The 16,392-nt window shown below is 35.2% G+C and overlaps 1 protein-coding gene across 3 annotated transcripts in view; it reads left to right on the forward strand.

Moving 5' to 3' along the window:
• Positions 1-16,392, forward strand: part of PTPRQ (protein tyrosine phosphatase receptor type Q) — a 247,193-nt gene that overhangs the window by 38,987 nt on the left and 191,814 nt on the right. For all 3 annotated transcript variants that reach the window (XM_049094355.1, XM_049094356.1, XM_049094357.1), the window contains 4 exons: positions 4,649-4,814; positions 6,462-6,722; positions 14,934-15,094; positions 15,907-16,018. In XM_049094355.1, coding sequence (XP_048950312.1) covers positions 4,649-4,814; positions 6,462-6,722; positions 14,934-15,094; positions 15,907-16,018 — 700 coding nt within the window. The remainder of the gene's footprint in view (positions 1-4,648; positions 4,815-6,461; positions 6,723-14,933; positions 15,095-15,906; positions 16,019-16,392) is intronic.

Below are 16,392 nucleotides of genomic sequence, written 5' to 3' on the forward strand. Positions count from 1 at the left end.
GTTTTATGGCTTCCGGTTTCATATTCAAGTTTTAGTCCATTTTGAGTTTATTTTTGTGTGTGATGTAAGAAAGTGGTCCAGTTCTTTTTGACTATTTTTTGTGTGTGGCTGTTCAGTGTATCCAGAACCATTTATTGAAGATAACTCTCTTTTTCTCCATTGTATTCTTCCTCCTTTGTCATAGATTAATTCATAATGCAAGCATAGGTTTATTTCTGGGGTGATGCAACTTTGATACACACCCATGTTAGTTTTCTTGTGATTTCACAAGGTGTGGTAGGCATTATGTGGAAAGGAAGAATCAAGGCCCTGGAATTGTTTTGCTTTAAATCCTAACTTCACTTCTACTGTTAACTCTCGGGCAAGTTTTTTACTCTTTGGCCCTATTTCCTCATCTGTCAGTGAAGATTATTGTTATTCTGTAGAACCGTTGAAGGAATTTAATGAGATAATGTGTTTAGCATGTGCTAAATTACAAATTACATGAGAGCAGGTCTTTTGTCTTCTTTGATCACCATTTGGTACTGTTACTGAGACCAGTGTCTGACATATAGCAGGAGTCAATAAATATTTTGTTGAATGAAGGATTGAATTATTTGTTTTCATTTTTTTTAAGTTTCATGGTTCACAGTTCACAATAAAGGAAGATTAATTTTAATGTGAATCTCTTTACCCCCTCCCTTGTCACACAACAATCAGAATGCTCTTTCTTTTTTTTTTTTTTAAATTTTTATTTATTTATGATAGTCACACACAGAGAGAGAGAGAGAGGCAGAGACGCAGGCAGAAGGAGAAGCAGGCAGAGGGAGAAGCAGGCTCCATGCACCGGGAGCCCGATGTGGGATTCGATCCCGGGTCTCCAGGATCGCACCCTGGGCCAAAGGCAGGTGCTAAACTGCTGCGCCACCCAGGGATCCCTGAATGCTCTTTCTTATAAGTAAAATTTATATATCATTCTTGTATTTAAAGACTCCTACCGTGGTTTACAAGGCTCTGCCTTTCTCTTGTGAGCCCATCCCTGCTCCTTCCAGTCTCTCCCAATTTAGGAAAGGATACTGTCCTTAAATCACTGCCCAATTTTTCCTATTCCCTCATCCCTCAGTCCATCAGCTAGTCCTGCCACTTATACCTCTAAAACAGATTGTCAGTGTGTCTATTTCTCTCCGTCTTCATTACACCTCTCTTGGCCCAGTTGCTATCATTTCTTACCAAGACCAGCGGCCTAGGTGACAGATGGTAGCTTCTCACATCCCAACTGGTCTCTGTTTTCATTCTTAATTTCCTTACAATCCACTTTCCACATAACAGCTAAGAAGAAAGAAAGCTTTTAAAAACAAGTGTCTCTTATTAGTTTAACATTCCCTAGTAGATTTCCACTGCTCTTCAAATAAAATCTAAACTCTTTGACATGGTCTCCAAGATCTCATCTGATTGGACCTTCATCTATCCCATCTACTTTGTTGCTATGCTACAACCATGTGTGACTTTCTCTCTGTTCCCCTAGCATGCCAAAAACATCTTCATTACAAGGTTTTTCCCTTGACATTCATTTTGCATGGATATCTTGCTTTCAATTTTTGTTGCCTTTTTCCTATTATTAAATTCTAATCTCAAATATTATCTTCTCATCTCCTTCTCTGATTTTCTAATCTAAATAAAACTGCTCTTTTTATTCAATCCCTTATGTAGCTGAGTTATCTCATTCATTTATTCATTGAGTTGCTTGTTGTTAGGTGCTTCCACTAGAAGCTTCCCTACAATCAGATGCCTTTCCTCTCTTCTTTATCACAGTATAATAGATACCTAGTATCTATTCTAATGGTTGCCCTGAATTAGAAGCTCAGTAAATGTTTGATAAATAAGTAAAACTTCACATAACACTGTTTTCCCATATATGATTGGGGTAATTATTGAGGGAAGATATCAGTACTGAATATAATATCAGTAAAGGGTAGAACTTGAGATGCCCTTTTATTAGGATTCATACTCATGGAAAAGAAGTTATTCTACACTAGTAAGTTCACAAAGTCAGGAGTGAACATTCTATTTGTTATTTCTAAATGTCATTCAATGATAGGGGCCTCCTAATAAATCATTCATTAAAAATTCTATCCTTTCTGAAATGATTGGACTCCTTTTTGTATTCAATGTAGGAATTCTTTAGTGAAAACTCTAAACATTTTTAATGTTAATTGTAATTTCACATTTTTTTTTTTTACCCTTGTCTGGCTGTCCTGATTCTCATTTCTCAAGGCAAATGCCAAAAAGAATGATCTTTCTTTGCAGTCAACTGAGGCATAAAATTATTCGTTGTCAGGTAAAATATATAACCCTAGAGTTGCTTTTTCCTATTTTTGAATGAGCACTTTTTTCCCCAGAGACTGTAAGGTATGTATCTACTAATAAGTAAAATTTATTCAAAGGAATCATGTTAATATTTAGGATTCAGATTATTTTTTCAGCTATATTATATCACTAATTGTTATCCTAGTCTTTCTCAATCAATGAGATTATTTGTTAAATTTTAATGAATTAAGCAACAGTATCCTGTTTGGTTAGCACAGTGTAATTGCATAATTGGGATCATTTTCCTAATCATTTAAAATTAATTATCCCAGGTCTTCAAAGTATGCTTTAAAACTAGAAATAAAGTGAAAATTGCTTTGTTTTCAGTTGGTTTCTATTAGATGTATAGTCCACATACTTTGGGAAACAAACCTCTATCCTTCAAGTTGGATTTTAAGAATTTATATATTTTTATGTGAGATCACTACAGACTATTTCTTTTCTTTCTATCCCTTCATTAATACCTTAATACAACTCTTTGTATATTCTAATTAGCACTCCATTAAAATTATATTCTACTATTACAAGGTACTTCCTACCACCATCCTTTTTTGTACCAAAAGTCCTTAGCATTCTCCTTACTCCTCCTGCATTTCCATATGCCAGACAAGCAAGGTAATTGTCAGTGACAACTTATAAACAATGATATGTTTCTAGACCTCATGATTATCCTTCTCAGTAACAAAACACCCTTCCCACAAGACAATGATAAACATGTCTACCTAGGAAATTTTTTTCTCTGATTCCTACCACATAACAATTGTTTTTAAAAGCATAATAAAGTTTAAATAATTTATAAAATTAATGTCATTATTTTCATTTAGATACATCTTTCTGCTTTACAAACATGAAATATGGAGTGAAGAAGAGTAAAGGTTATTATAGCTTTTAATGCATCAATAAATCTCTAAGGTGTTAGAACTATCAGGTTATTCCACTGAAAATTTCTAAAGGCAATGCCAATTCTCAGAGCTTTAATGAATAATTGATTGGCTCAGGTTACAATGAAAGATGGGCTGGCATGGAGCATGACATTTATCATGCGTTAATTTAATAAAAATTGGAATGTGTTCTCTATTCCAGGTGTCTATTTTTGTTGTTCTCACTCTTGCTGTTTTATTTTTGTTTTTGTTTGACTCCTCTAACACTGAATGTCTTCCCATCTGTTTAACAGTCCTCCAAATACCTGAGGCACAGGTGTAAGTTCTCTGAAGGGCTCTAAGGGTTGTCTCCATTGTCCATTTCCATGACATGATGGACCTACCTCAGGCTTAACCTTTCCCACCTCCTCTCAACCCTTTCCTCTGACATTATATCTCACTGCTTTTTGCTACCAGGGTCTTTGTACAGAGGCCAGCCTTCTTAGATGGGGTACTGGCAAGATGGTTTAACACGGACTACTCTCTGTGATTGTACTTGACTCATGGGAAATTGGCATCTTTGTCAGGGCAAAAGTGGGTGTACAGATTACTCCACAGCTCTTGTTTTTGCAGTGTTCTTTTTTTTTTTTTCCAATTTCCTTTTTCTCTGATCAGTCAGGAACATGAGCAGGAAGTCTGCTAAGTACGTCCAACTGGGAGGTATCATTCTTTCTAGTAGGCATCTTCGATTTATAGTAGTGATACATGTCAGTTTCTCATTTACCTACAATGTGGGGTGTGGGCAGAAGCACCCTATTACCATACCTTGGGAAGTCAGAGAAAAGCCATGGTATTCTTCATGAGGTCAGAAAATTGGGACTCCAGTGATTCATGCTTTCTCCTTCTCCCTCTTCTGCTTATGTAGAGTTGGGAGAGTAGAATTTTACATAACAATTTTACACATTTTTTTATTTTAAAGTGGCCAACATGAAAACTCCAATTCATTATGCAGTACATCTATTATGCACATATCCACATATAAGTGAGAATATACATATGTATATACATACACATATGTACACAAATATATATTTTAAATATTTTATTTATATATTTGTATATACATATATATGCATACATTTATATCCATGTAAGTGTGTATATATGTGTGTGTGTGTGTGTATATAAAAATGAAATTTAAAGAACAGTTTGAGACTATTGGTATTTTAATGCATAAACCTCAGTGCACTATGCTTATTACTATGTGAACTTTACTAAGTTCAGTAAAAACTCGCCCCAAATTACTCCTTGGTGAATATAGGAAGACCCACAGTCCCTTCCTTGCAGTATTAATGTATATGAATTTGATTCATACAGAGTTGGTGCTAAGTATATTATTTTTAAGCAATTAAAAACATAAATTTCTCTTTCTCTTTTTCTAGATATCCTATAGTATGGCATCTAGAAAGGAAAAGATATTTAAAATAATTGTATATGGTAACAAAGCCAAAGTAAAGAATTTGATTCCAGGCATGGACTACATGTTGGACCTGAAGACAGTTAGAGGCAAAGATTACAGTTTATCTGCAATGAAGAAAGTGGCTACAAGTATGGTTATATCATGAATAAATTCTTTGCCTTATAGTTGTATGAGAACTTAAAGTATTTTGGCTTAGCACAAATAAAGCTATTTTAAGATAAAAACTGATAATACAGAATAATTATGACTATAAAAATATGATTAAGATAATTCTCAAAAACTATATGAACAATAACAAAATCTTTATAGCCTAAGTGTTTTGGGAAGTACCTAGAGTTTTTTAAATAATCTTAAGCCAATATATATATATGTGTGTGCCACACATGGAACATATGTGTGTATACATGTATATGTGTGTGTGTGTATAATATAAACACAATTCATTTTCTACTGAGGAAGGGGTTTGATAAGCAGAGAAATTTTCTCTTCCCTGATGTTTGTAAATTGACTGAAAATCAGTCTCATAATATTTTGGGTGACGTGGAGTAATAGTATCTTACCAATAATTCTTATGAAAGTTTGTGAAGTATACAGGATCCCCTCTCAGTGGAGACCAGTTGGTAGTGCAAGAAACAATATTACTTCCAATGACAAATGTATTAAATATGCAGCAATACAGGAATGCTGAAAACTTTGATGTAACCAGGAGAACCACATTTGAAAGTACCTTACTTCTGGCCCTTACTCATTCTCTAACCTATCTTTCCCTCCCTTCCATCCTCCCTTCCCTTCCTTTTCCCCCTTCCCTTCTTTCCTTCCTTCCTTCCTTCCTTCCTTCCTTCCTTCCTTCCTTCCTTCCTTCCTTCCTTCCTTCCTTCCTTCCTCCTTCTTCTCCTTCTTCTTCTTCTTCTTCTTCTTCTTCTTCTTCTTCTTCTTCTTCTTCTTCTTCTTCTTCTTCTTCTTCTTCTTCTTCTTTTTCTTCTTCTTCTTCTTCTTCTTCTTCTTCTTCTTCTTCTTCTTCTTCGAAAGAGAAAGCGGGGATCCCTGGGTGGCACAGCGGTTTGGCACCTGCCTTTGGCCCGGGGCATGATCCTGGAGATCCGGGATCGAATCCCACGTCGGGCTCCTGGTGCATGGAGCCTGCTTCTCCCTCTGCCTGTGTCTCTGCCTTTCTCTCTCTCTCTCTGTAACTATCATAAATAAATAAAAATTTTAAAAAAGGAAAAAAAAAGAAAGAGAAAGCAAGCTTGAAGGGGCAGGGACAGAAAAGAGAGAATCTTAAGCAGGCTCCGTGCCTAGCATGGAGCCAAATACAGAGCTTGATATCAAGACCCTGACATGATGACCTGAGCCAAAATCCAGGGTCAGATGCTTAACTAACTGAACCACCCAGGTATCCAGTTTTTCTATTTCATTTTTATTTAAAATCTAGCTAACTGCTAGGTGGTAGCTAACAAACCTGGGACTATATAGTATGAGGATACTTCTTGTTACAAGCACTCAGGAAGCACAAGTCTACAGGAATGACTAGTGATTTATGATTGATTAAGGAAAATCATTTGGGAACTAGAGAGGATATTAATGTGCCACTTAAATTGAAATCAAATATATATAATGTCCTATTCCTCTATTTGCAGAGCTGACCATGGAGGATGTTATACATGAATAAATTTAAGGATTAGTACATAGACGATTAAATTATATTATTCATGTTTGCTTTGTTTTTACACATATATATGCAATTTTAATTTACATATAATTTACTTTTTCAATAGAACCATCTAGGATATGTGGCTTAACGTTAAAAGCTGTGAATACTACTTCTGCCAATTTAATGTGGAATCCAACAGAGACCAACTTCACTCATTACAAGATTTATATATCAAACAGAACATTTGTACAAGAATATCTTATTTGGGGAATTATTACAGAGCACACAGTTACAGATCTGACTCCTGGTGGAATATATAACATCACAATACATAGAATGAGAGGCAATGTTGAAGGACCTGGCACATTTATCAGAGTTGTTGCAGGTATACAAACTCTTGGTTATATTTTAAAAATTTATATTTGTGTTGCATATTATACTGTTCAAAATAAAAGTTCAATGCATTTTTTGCAATTTGAAAATTTAAACTTTATAAAATGATGTAAAAATATTCATTTTATTGGGATATTCTGTGGATTTTTGAGATAATATATATAAAGTGCAATCGGATGAAACATATCTGGTACATGGTCAGTGCTCATGAAATGTAGTTAATATTTCTCTTGAGTGTCACATCAAATTAGAGGTCCAGCTAGTGAAATTAGGTGGATAATTTGGGGAATCATCCATCCTCCTAAAAACTTATTCATTGTCTTTTGTGTCCTACTATGTGCTACACACATGAAAAAGTATAGTCTTAGAATGTACATAGAGTAGTAAAGAATGGAAGCATAGAAGCACATATAGTATAAATCAAATTAATAGGTGAAACAATGGAAGTAAGTTCAAACTTATTCTGGTTGCACAGAAAAGGGAATGACTAGCTCCATGGCATCGATGGAGAAGATTCTTTGAGCCTGGTAATGACTATAAAGGATATAGAGTTTTCTAATTAGACTAGAGGATATATGGGATGTAAGGAAAGGTGGACTCACAGAAGGAACAGCCTATGCAAAATTATGGAGATATAAATGAATAATGGTATATTTGTGGAATTATAAGCATTCAACATTGTAGGATTTTTTTTGTTTGCATATGAGAAGAGAACAAAATCCTATTATGAATAAAGCATCATTTTAAAATCCAAATGAGGCTGTGAAACCTATCAATATTTTAATTTTTTGGAAAAAGAACAGCAATAACTCATGAAATTACTCTTAAGTAATCTTTTTTTTTTTTTTTTTTTTTTTTACTCTTAAGTAATCTTTAAGACTGTGAATTCAACATGATCCAAAGCAAACATGAAACGATAACTCAATCTATGGATATTTGTTATGTGGTTCTTACACATATTATTTGCCTCTAATTGGTGTTTCGACAAATTGCCATAAGCTTAGTGGCATGGAACAACAAAAAATTTATCATGTCCTAATTCTGTAGGCCATATGTTCAACACAGATCTTACCAGTCTAAAATCAAGGTGTTCAGAGGGCTGTGTTCCTTTTTATAGGTTCGGGGGAAACCCAATTCTTTGTTCATACAACTGTCTTTGTTCATAACAACCGTTAGCAATGTTCAGTTCCTTGTGGTTGTAGGACGGAAGTAACCATTTCTTTGCTGGCTGTCAGCTGAGAATTAATTCCAGCTCTAGAGGAAGCATCATTCCTTGGCTTGTAATCATCTTCTTCCATCTCCAAAGCCAACAAAGGAGATTGAATTGCACTCATGCTTAAACGTTATCCTACCTTTTTTTCTGTTACATGGGACTATTTTTCCTCTTTCAATTTTAAGGGCCTTTGTGCTTAGATTGGGTCTACCTGGATAATCTAGGTTGACTTCTCTGTTTGAAAATTCATAACCTTGGGCAGCCCCAGTGGCGCAGTGGTTTAGCGCCGCCTGCAGCCCGGGGTGTGATCCTGGAGACCCAGGATTGAGTCCCACATCTGGCTTCCTGCATGGAGCCTGCTTCTCCCTCTGCCTCTCTCTTCGCTCTCTCTGAATGAATAAAGAAATAAATCTTTAAAAAAAATTCATAATCTTAATTACATCTAAAGCTCCTTTTGCCATATAACATAACATATTAATAGGTTCTAGGGTTTAGCATATGGACACCTTGGAGTGTCATTATTCTACATACTGAATACACTATTGTTTTCCTAAATGTGATATATATGTGACAATGTAAAACAAGCAGTGAGTTTAGAATTCATAAATGAGCTTTACTCTTGGATTTGATACTTATTAACTGACTGTTATTGGTCATTACCTAATATCTTGGGCTTTTGTGTTTCAGTGTAATTTGGAGTACATGATCTCTGAGAATCTTATGGCTCTTAAACATTCTATTATACTTTTTACATTTAATTTTTTTAATTTTAAAGATTTTGTTTATTTTAGAGAGAGCAAGAGCACACAAGCAGTGGGGAGGAGAAAGGGAGAGAGGGAGGAGCAGAGGGAGAGGGAGAGGGAAAAATGGACTCCCTGCTGAGCAGGGAGCCCTTCATGGGGCTCAGCTTGATCTCACAGTCCTGGGATCATAACCCAAGCTGAAGAAAGATGCTTAACCAACTGAACCACCCAGTTGTACATTTCAACTTTGTACATTTCAAATATAGTTTATATATAAATACTGTGCATCTTTGCTATTTCTTAAAAAGCGCATATCTTAAATCATGTATTCAATGTCTTTTTTTCCTGCAGAGTGTCACAATAGGTAATACAATCCAACACATTAAAACTGGATGCATTCAAGAAGTTTTAGTATCTGGCAGGTTTTCTAAACTCAGCACTATTGACATTTTGGGTTGAGTGATTCTCTTTTATGCTGATCTGTCCTGTGCACTGTAGGATGTTTAACTATTTCCCTGACCTCTGCCCACTACATAGCAGTAGGATCTTAATCATGATGATCTAATTTCATTTCCAAAATCCTCAGAAATTCAGAAATTGCCAGAAGTTGGCAAAATCACAAGTGGTCTATGGTAAGCACTGATATATGGGGTTGGATGGAATGATCAAATAGACAACTGAGCAAAGATTGAGAAAAAAGTATGATAAATATTTTGCTGATGGACAGGTAAGGAAGATTATGCAATGAATGGGACAGGGTTTGCTTACTTAGAATTTGGTCTGAGGAAAAAGTAACCAAAGTAACATCAGTGTCAAAAAAGTTTTATGGAAGATATAGACTGGTCATTTTATTTTATTTTATTTTATTTTTTTTTTTTTTTTTAAATTTTTATTTATTTATTTATGATAGTCACAGAGAGAGAGAGAGAGGCAGAGACACAGGCAGAGGGAGAAGCAGGCTCCATGCACCAGGAGCCTGATGTGGGATTCGATCCCGGGTCTCCAGGATCGCGCCCTGGGCCAAAGGCAGGCGCCAAACCGCTGCGCCACCCAGGGATCCCTAGTCTGGTCATTTTAAAGAGAGCGCTTTATGAAATAGTAGGAACCTAATGTTCTACTGGTTCTAATGGTTTTACAGTGTGGTTTAGGAGATGGGATTTGAGAGATTATAGGTGGATAATGGAAGTGTTAGAGGAGAGGAGTGATTTTGGGAAGTGGGTTGATAGAGGAAATAGGGAAGGGTGGTAACCTAGGATTCCTGATTAGAGAGAACCTGGAGCAGTAAAAGATCCCTCCACCCTGCTTTTTGTAAAGAGAGTGGTGATAATGGAACAATGCTGGAGGGCCCATTGTGTGCAGAGCACTGTTGACATGAGGAGGGGGCTAAAAGTAAGAGATTAAGAAGAGGCAGTGTGATGGTTTTACAAAGAGATGGCCAAGGTTTACAGAGAAAGATAGGAGGAATAACAATTCCTACTAATCATGGCTTACATGTACTAAGCCTTACTATGTTCAAGCCACTCTTCTAAGCACTTTACATGTGTTTACTTATTTTATTCTCACTACAACGTGTGTAGTAGCAGTATTATTATCCCCAAGTTGATGAGGCCAGTGAGATACAGAGGGGTTAAGGATTTTGCCTAAAATCTTATTAATGTGGCAGAGCCAGGATTTAAACCCAGTAATCCAGTTCCAGGACCTATGACCAGTGCCTGTCCTAAAAAACGATTCTTTGTTTAGACTCTTGTGGCAGCTAATGTGATGCTCACTTATTAAAGAATGTTTATTTTATTAATAGTTTATATTTCTGAAATATGAGGAAGCTATAGGTGCTTGATAAGTATGTGTTGCCTTGACACAGGGCATGTTTAGGTAGAGTCTCAATTTAGGGGGCCATTTCAAATAATAATCTTAGACTTAAAACTATGGATCGCCCTATTGCTTGAATCCTCTATAAAATATTGATTGATTTAGGATTTCTTGATCTACTACTATTTATAAGCCACTTTGTATAGGTTAAAGTGGTGCAGTTATCATAATAATTGAACCTTAAGTTCTGAAGCTAGTGCTTCTAGGTCTAAATCCTGGCTCTGCCATTCACCTGTTAGCCTAGCTTTAAGACCTTGGTGAAGTTGCCTAAATTCTTTCTCTGTTTTCTCATTTTTAAATGACAACAATAATAGTATGTACTTATAAATTGTTACATTACATACAGTGTGTGAAAGTGCTATGACAGTGTGGAAGACATCATAAATTTGGTAGGAAAAAAAAAATTTGGTAGGAGTTTGTTATAATTTTGCATGTCTTATGCATGAGTATCTCCTCAGTCATAGTATATATTATGCCCAGCCTATGATTTAATCATGGAAGGATTTATTTATTTATTTATTTATTTATTTATTTATTTATTATTTTTTATTATAAATTTATTTTTTATTGGTGTTCAATTTGCCAACATATAGAATAACACCCAGTGCTCATCCCATCAAGTGCCCCCCTCAGTGCCCATCACCAAGTCACCCCCACCCCCCTGCCCACCTCCCCTTCCACCACCCCTAATTCGTTTCCCAGAGTTAGGAGTCTCTCATGTTCTGTCACCCTCTCTGATATTTCCCACTCATTTTTCCCTCCTTTCCCCTTTATTCCCTTTCACTATTTTTTTATATTCCCCAAATGAATGAGACCATATAATGTTTGTCCTTTTCCGATTGACTTGTTTCACTTGGAAGTAAATGTGAAACTTATATACAGTGTTAGCACATAGAAAATATTATAATGGAAACTTTTTAAGTCTTCCCATTTTATTTTAAAATAGTTGACTTTTGTTTTCTTGATACTATTTTGATAAGTAGGTGCAGCTTTTTTTGTGGGTATTCCAAGTTATGTAACATTTTTCTCCCACTTTGTGTATGTATATTCTTTTGAATCAGAATCTACTGAGGAGTTCTCTGTGTAGCTTGCTCTTCCATTTTGAATTCTTACTCTTTCTTAAAGGTTAATATACCATAGTTTATATCATAATTTTGTTTTTGTGGTCCTCTTAATTCCTTTTGAACTGTTTTCTTTATGGACACTGATCATGGGATTATATTTCTGGGTTTTCTTTTTTCAGCTTCTCAAAATGCAATTTAGGTAAATTCACTAAAATGCCAAGGGGAAAAGTTGAGAGATTCTTTAAAGCTATACTGTTCAATATGTCATGATTTAGCAGTCTAGGACTATTGACTTTTAAGATGTAGCTAGTCTAAATTCAGCTGTGCTATAAATGTGAAGGACATAGGATTTCAAAGACTTAGTATGGAAGACAGGGAACTAGCTCGTTAATAATGTTAGTTATATTGACTAGATGAAATGATATTTTTGATATATTGGGTTAAATAAAATATATATTGGGTTAATTTTACATGTTTCTTTTTATCCTTTTAATGTTGCTCCCATCATGTTGTTTTTGGACAGTGCTGCTTTACAGAATCATAAGACAGTTAAGCATATTTAAGTCTCTGAGATATCCTGTAATAAAGAAAGCTGTTTAACTTAAAAAAGAAATTATTGACAAAGTGGCTTAATCATACAACAACTTTTATTAGACTCCAAGGTATTAGGGTTCTGAGGATTAGCTTGAGAAATTCTGGTCTAAAAAAATATGTACCTAAGCCTAGAATTCTGTTTGCTATCCCTAATTAAATTGAACACAATGCAATATTCTCTGAAAACTCCAACCAAACACATCCATTTCCCAATTTGATTTTTATTGGTTAGCAACAATTTGGTTGGGAATAATATTTTTGCTTCATATTTTCCTACCTCTTAAGAGATTATATCCCACGAGGTACAAGCCATGTGTTTACTTTCAGTTCATTGAGTATTCCAGCCCATATGCAGGAGTCTGCATTCTTCCACAATAGCATAAGCATTACTCCATCTCCATACCTTTTTCTGAGGGCAAGCCTCCTTTTTTTTTTCCTCTGTTCATATTAACACAACATCTACGAATTGGCCTCCTATTGCCATTTTTGCTTCTCTCCAAATCTTATACCATTCATATATCATTTCAAAGTAAAGCTTTTAAAATAATAATTGTTAAAAAGTCACATTGTTTTCCTCTTAAAATTCCCCACTTTTCCATTGCATTTAGGAGTGAGAAAAAGCTAACATCTTTATTATGGCCTACATGATCAGCACCTCTCCTCCTTCTTACTTGATTCCAGAAGCTTAGGCTGGCCTTTCTCAGTTACACTAAATTCAGTGCATTTCCAGGGTTTCTTCTATTCACTCTGCTTTGAAAAGTCCTTACCAAACTGTCTTGAAGCTTCCAGACCTTCCCTCTTGATCAGATTGGCAGATTTCCAGACAAATATATCCTTCCTCTTCTTGGTGACACATACTTCATCCTTAGCCAAGAGTCCTTCAGTGTGTAATCTTAAACCACAGTCTAGGAAACTACATCCTATCTTACCACCATCCCAGTAAACAGACCTTCATTTCTATCTTTTTTTTTTCTTCCAGAGTTTCATCCTAGGTCTTTTCCCAGGTTTTGCCTAAGATTTCATAAGTCTTAGTTGCATTTCAGGATCTTTGAGGAAATAAATAGTATTAGCCCTCATATAAATCAGAAAATGTGAGTAGTAATTCATTGGATTTTTGTCATGTTAAACCTTTATGTATTTTAATGTAGGCTGGTGAGGAGAACTGAGCTCTTTTCTCTTAAGCTTGGGAATAGAGAGGACATAGGTCTGTGTGCCAAATGACCCAGGAAAAATGCCGGCAGCTATGCACAATGAAGGAATTTTACCCCTACAAATGGGGTATTCCTCTGACCTTTCACCTTGGGTTTACAGTATTTCTAAAGAGTCATTATAAAAATACACTTTTCCCTACATAACAGTTTGGAGATGATGCCAAGAGAATGTTGGCTGTATCTTTGAGAATGTCATAGAGGAAATTAATTCATCAATACCAGGATCACTTATAGGGAAGCATTATAAGCATTAAAGGAACTTTTCAAAGAAGATAAAGAAAAGCTCCTCTGGAAGTATCTCTCTCACCCACCTAAACGTGAGAAATTGACCTGTTAAGATGTCTATTTTATGCCATATGCCCTAATAGTTTTGTTACAAGATGTATATTTCATTTTTTATTATATCCATTTTAAGTCATCTCTGATACATGGGCTTTAAAATGAGAAGTGGAGCTAAATAATTAATCCTAGAGTCCTTACTTTTGGAAATGCTATTAGATTGGGTCTTTATCAGGTATGTTTTTCACATGCTTGGCTTCATAATCTCTCTTCCTCCCCCTATATTGTTTGTCTGGAATTGGCACTAAAGATAAGACAGAGCAAAAATCTGACTCATTGGCAACCAATCAGAAGAACTTTAAGTAGAAAACTCCCTTTAAGGAGGTAAAAGCAGCATAAACAAAACTTTGGGAACAGTGGAAGCAAAGGTAGAAAAATATGGTTGAAGTGGCTAGGATAATTAATACTTATTTAAAGAATTATTGTTTAAAAGCTATCATATTTCATTTCCTACATGAAAATAGCTCTTTCTTTTTTTTAAGGAGACACCTAACTAAATATTCATCAGAAATGTTCACCCTTTGAAAAATTTGGCAGACGTTAGTTATATTTTTTCTAATTATCTTCGGCTTGGTAAAATATCCAGATAATTGGATATTATAAGTCCAATAGTTTGGACTATTTAAGTCCTTGCTTAAAATGATTCAAATTTTCAATTAGAGCATAAGCTTTAAAAAACAATTTGGGGACGCCTGGGTGGCTCAGTGGTTGAGCGTCTACCTCTGGCTCAGGGCGTGATCCTGGGGTCCTGGGATCAAGTCCCGTGTCGGGCTCCCTGCATGGAGCTTGCTTCTCCCTCTGCCTGTGTCTTTGCCCCTCACCCCCCGTGTCTCTTATGAATAAATAAATAAAATCATAAAAAAAAAAACCAAAACGATTTGGGCAACTGACAGATTTTAGCAGATAAAGAATATCCCAGAAACAGATACATAAATGGATATTTTACTTCTGATAATTGTATTTAAAAATTATTATTATTAAAGATTTAAGTGCTTGACACCTTTGTGTGACTAGAGAGAATTTAAAGATCTCGGTGCTTTTTTTTTTTTTTTTTTTTTTAACAATGTGGTTATATTGAAATCTGATAGACTATTGATTTTAATATTTTCTTTGAATCTTTAGGAGAATTAACTCAATTTCAAACCTTTATTTATTTTTTAAAAATATCAGAACCAGAAAAACCCCAGAAACTTAAAGCCTTCAATATTTCTGTGCATTCCTTTTCTCTGTACTGGAGCCTGCCCTCTGGCCATGTGGAAAGGTTTCATGTGGATCTTGTTCCTGACAGTGGCTTTGTTACTATCAAAGATCTTGGAGGTGGAGAGTATCAGGTATAGTTTTCATTTTCGTACTTGCCGAGCCAACTTGTATTTATATTTGGTCCTCATAGGAAAGTGCTTTATGAAACTCATACGCCATGAATACTCACTCTTCTGAGAGTTTTTAAAAGGCATAAAATGAAGACAAAAACACTGATGCTGAATTGATGAGTGTAAGTTTCAGCATGGGTGGACTGTTACCTTAGCAACGTCTATGCCTTTTTTTTTCTTAAGTCTTACCAGAACCTACAGCCAGCCATCCAAGGGTTCATGAATAGTTTAACAAAGAAAGGGCAGAGCTATTGAGTAATCCAGGCTCATTAATTGTGTACTTGCCAGGAGGATCTGTCTTTAAATCATTAATGCAGGCAACATTTCTCTCTAGAGCCATCAATGTGATTCCACTGCTTGAAAAATGTAATAATGATGGATTTTCTTATCATTTTTCTTTTACTTTTTATTGGAACTTCAGAGACCCAGGTATTTCATATATACTCCTAAAAACAAGGGTTAAACAATGGGCTGTAGATTTCCTAAGACTCTTAAATAGTTGTTTCTTGTGATAATAAACTAGAGAGATTGAAATACTGATTTAGTTTTTGATAGCACAGTAAGTTTTGCAAGTTTTTCTTACCTGTTATTTGGTAAATAGTTATGTGATGGAACAAATTTATATTTTACAATAATATGGAACTTGGAATATTTTAAACAGTGCAGAGTTATAGAGTGAGATGTTCTTTATTTTCTTGTTGTGATAGATTTATTGTTTTAGCTTTCTTGTTTTCCACAAAGTTTTAACACAATTCTTGCTTTGGGTGTTCTAGGTTGATGTTTCCAATGCGGTTCCTGGTACTAGGTACGATGTAACTATCTCTTCTATTTCTGCTACCACATACAGCTCACCTGTTAGTAGAACAGTGACAACGAATGTAACAAGTGAGTATATATGTCTTCCCTTTTTATGAAGTAGTATTTGCAGCTAATATAACTCCATTGGGTGGAAATACTTACATGAGTCATATGTGCTATTTTTTTTCACTAACATGAAAACAGGTTAGTAATTAAAGCAAAATGGAAACTTAAGAAAGTGATCTGTTTAGCATCTGTGTTCTACTGGTTCTTTAGCTTTCTTGACTTTCAGAGAGTAAAGATAATTATACTTGTTTGTGAAATGGATCAGAGACTGTTAATGGTAATATTTATATAATCCAAAAAATAATAATCCAGAGCCAAGAAGATAACCTCACTGCTCTTGCTTAGGAAGAATTATTTAGTTGGTAAGACTGTATTCTTGCTCTCTTAGTTTTATG

This window comes from Canis lupus, chromosome 15, assembly GCF_003254725.2.
Source record: "Canis lupus dingo isolate Sandy chromosome 15, ASM325472v2, whole genome shotgun sequence".
NCBI lineage: Eukaryota > Metazoa > Chordata > Mammalia > Carnivora > Canidae > Canis > Canis lupus.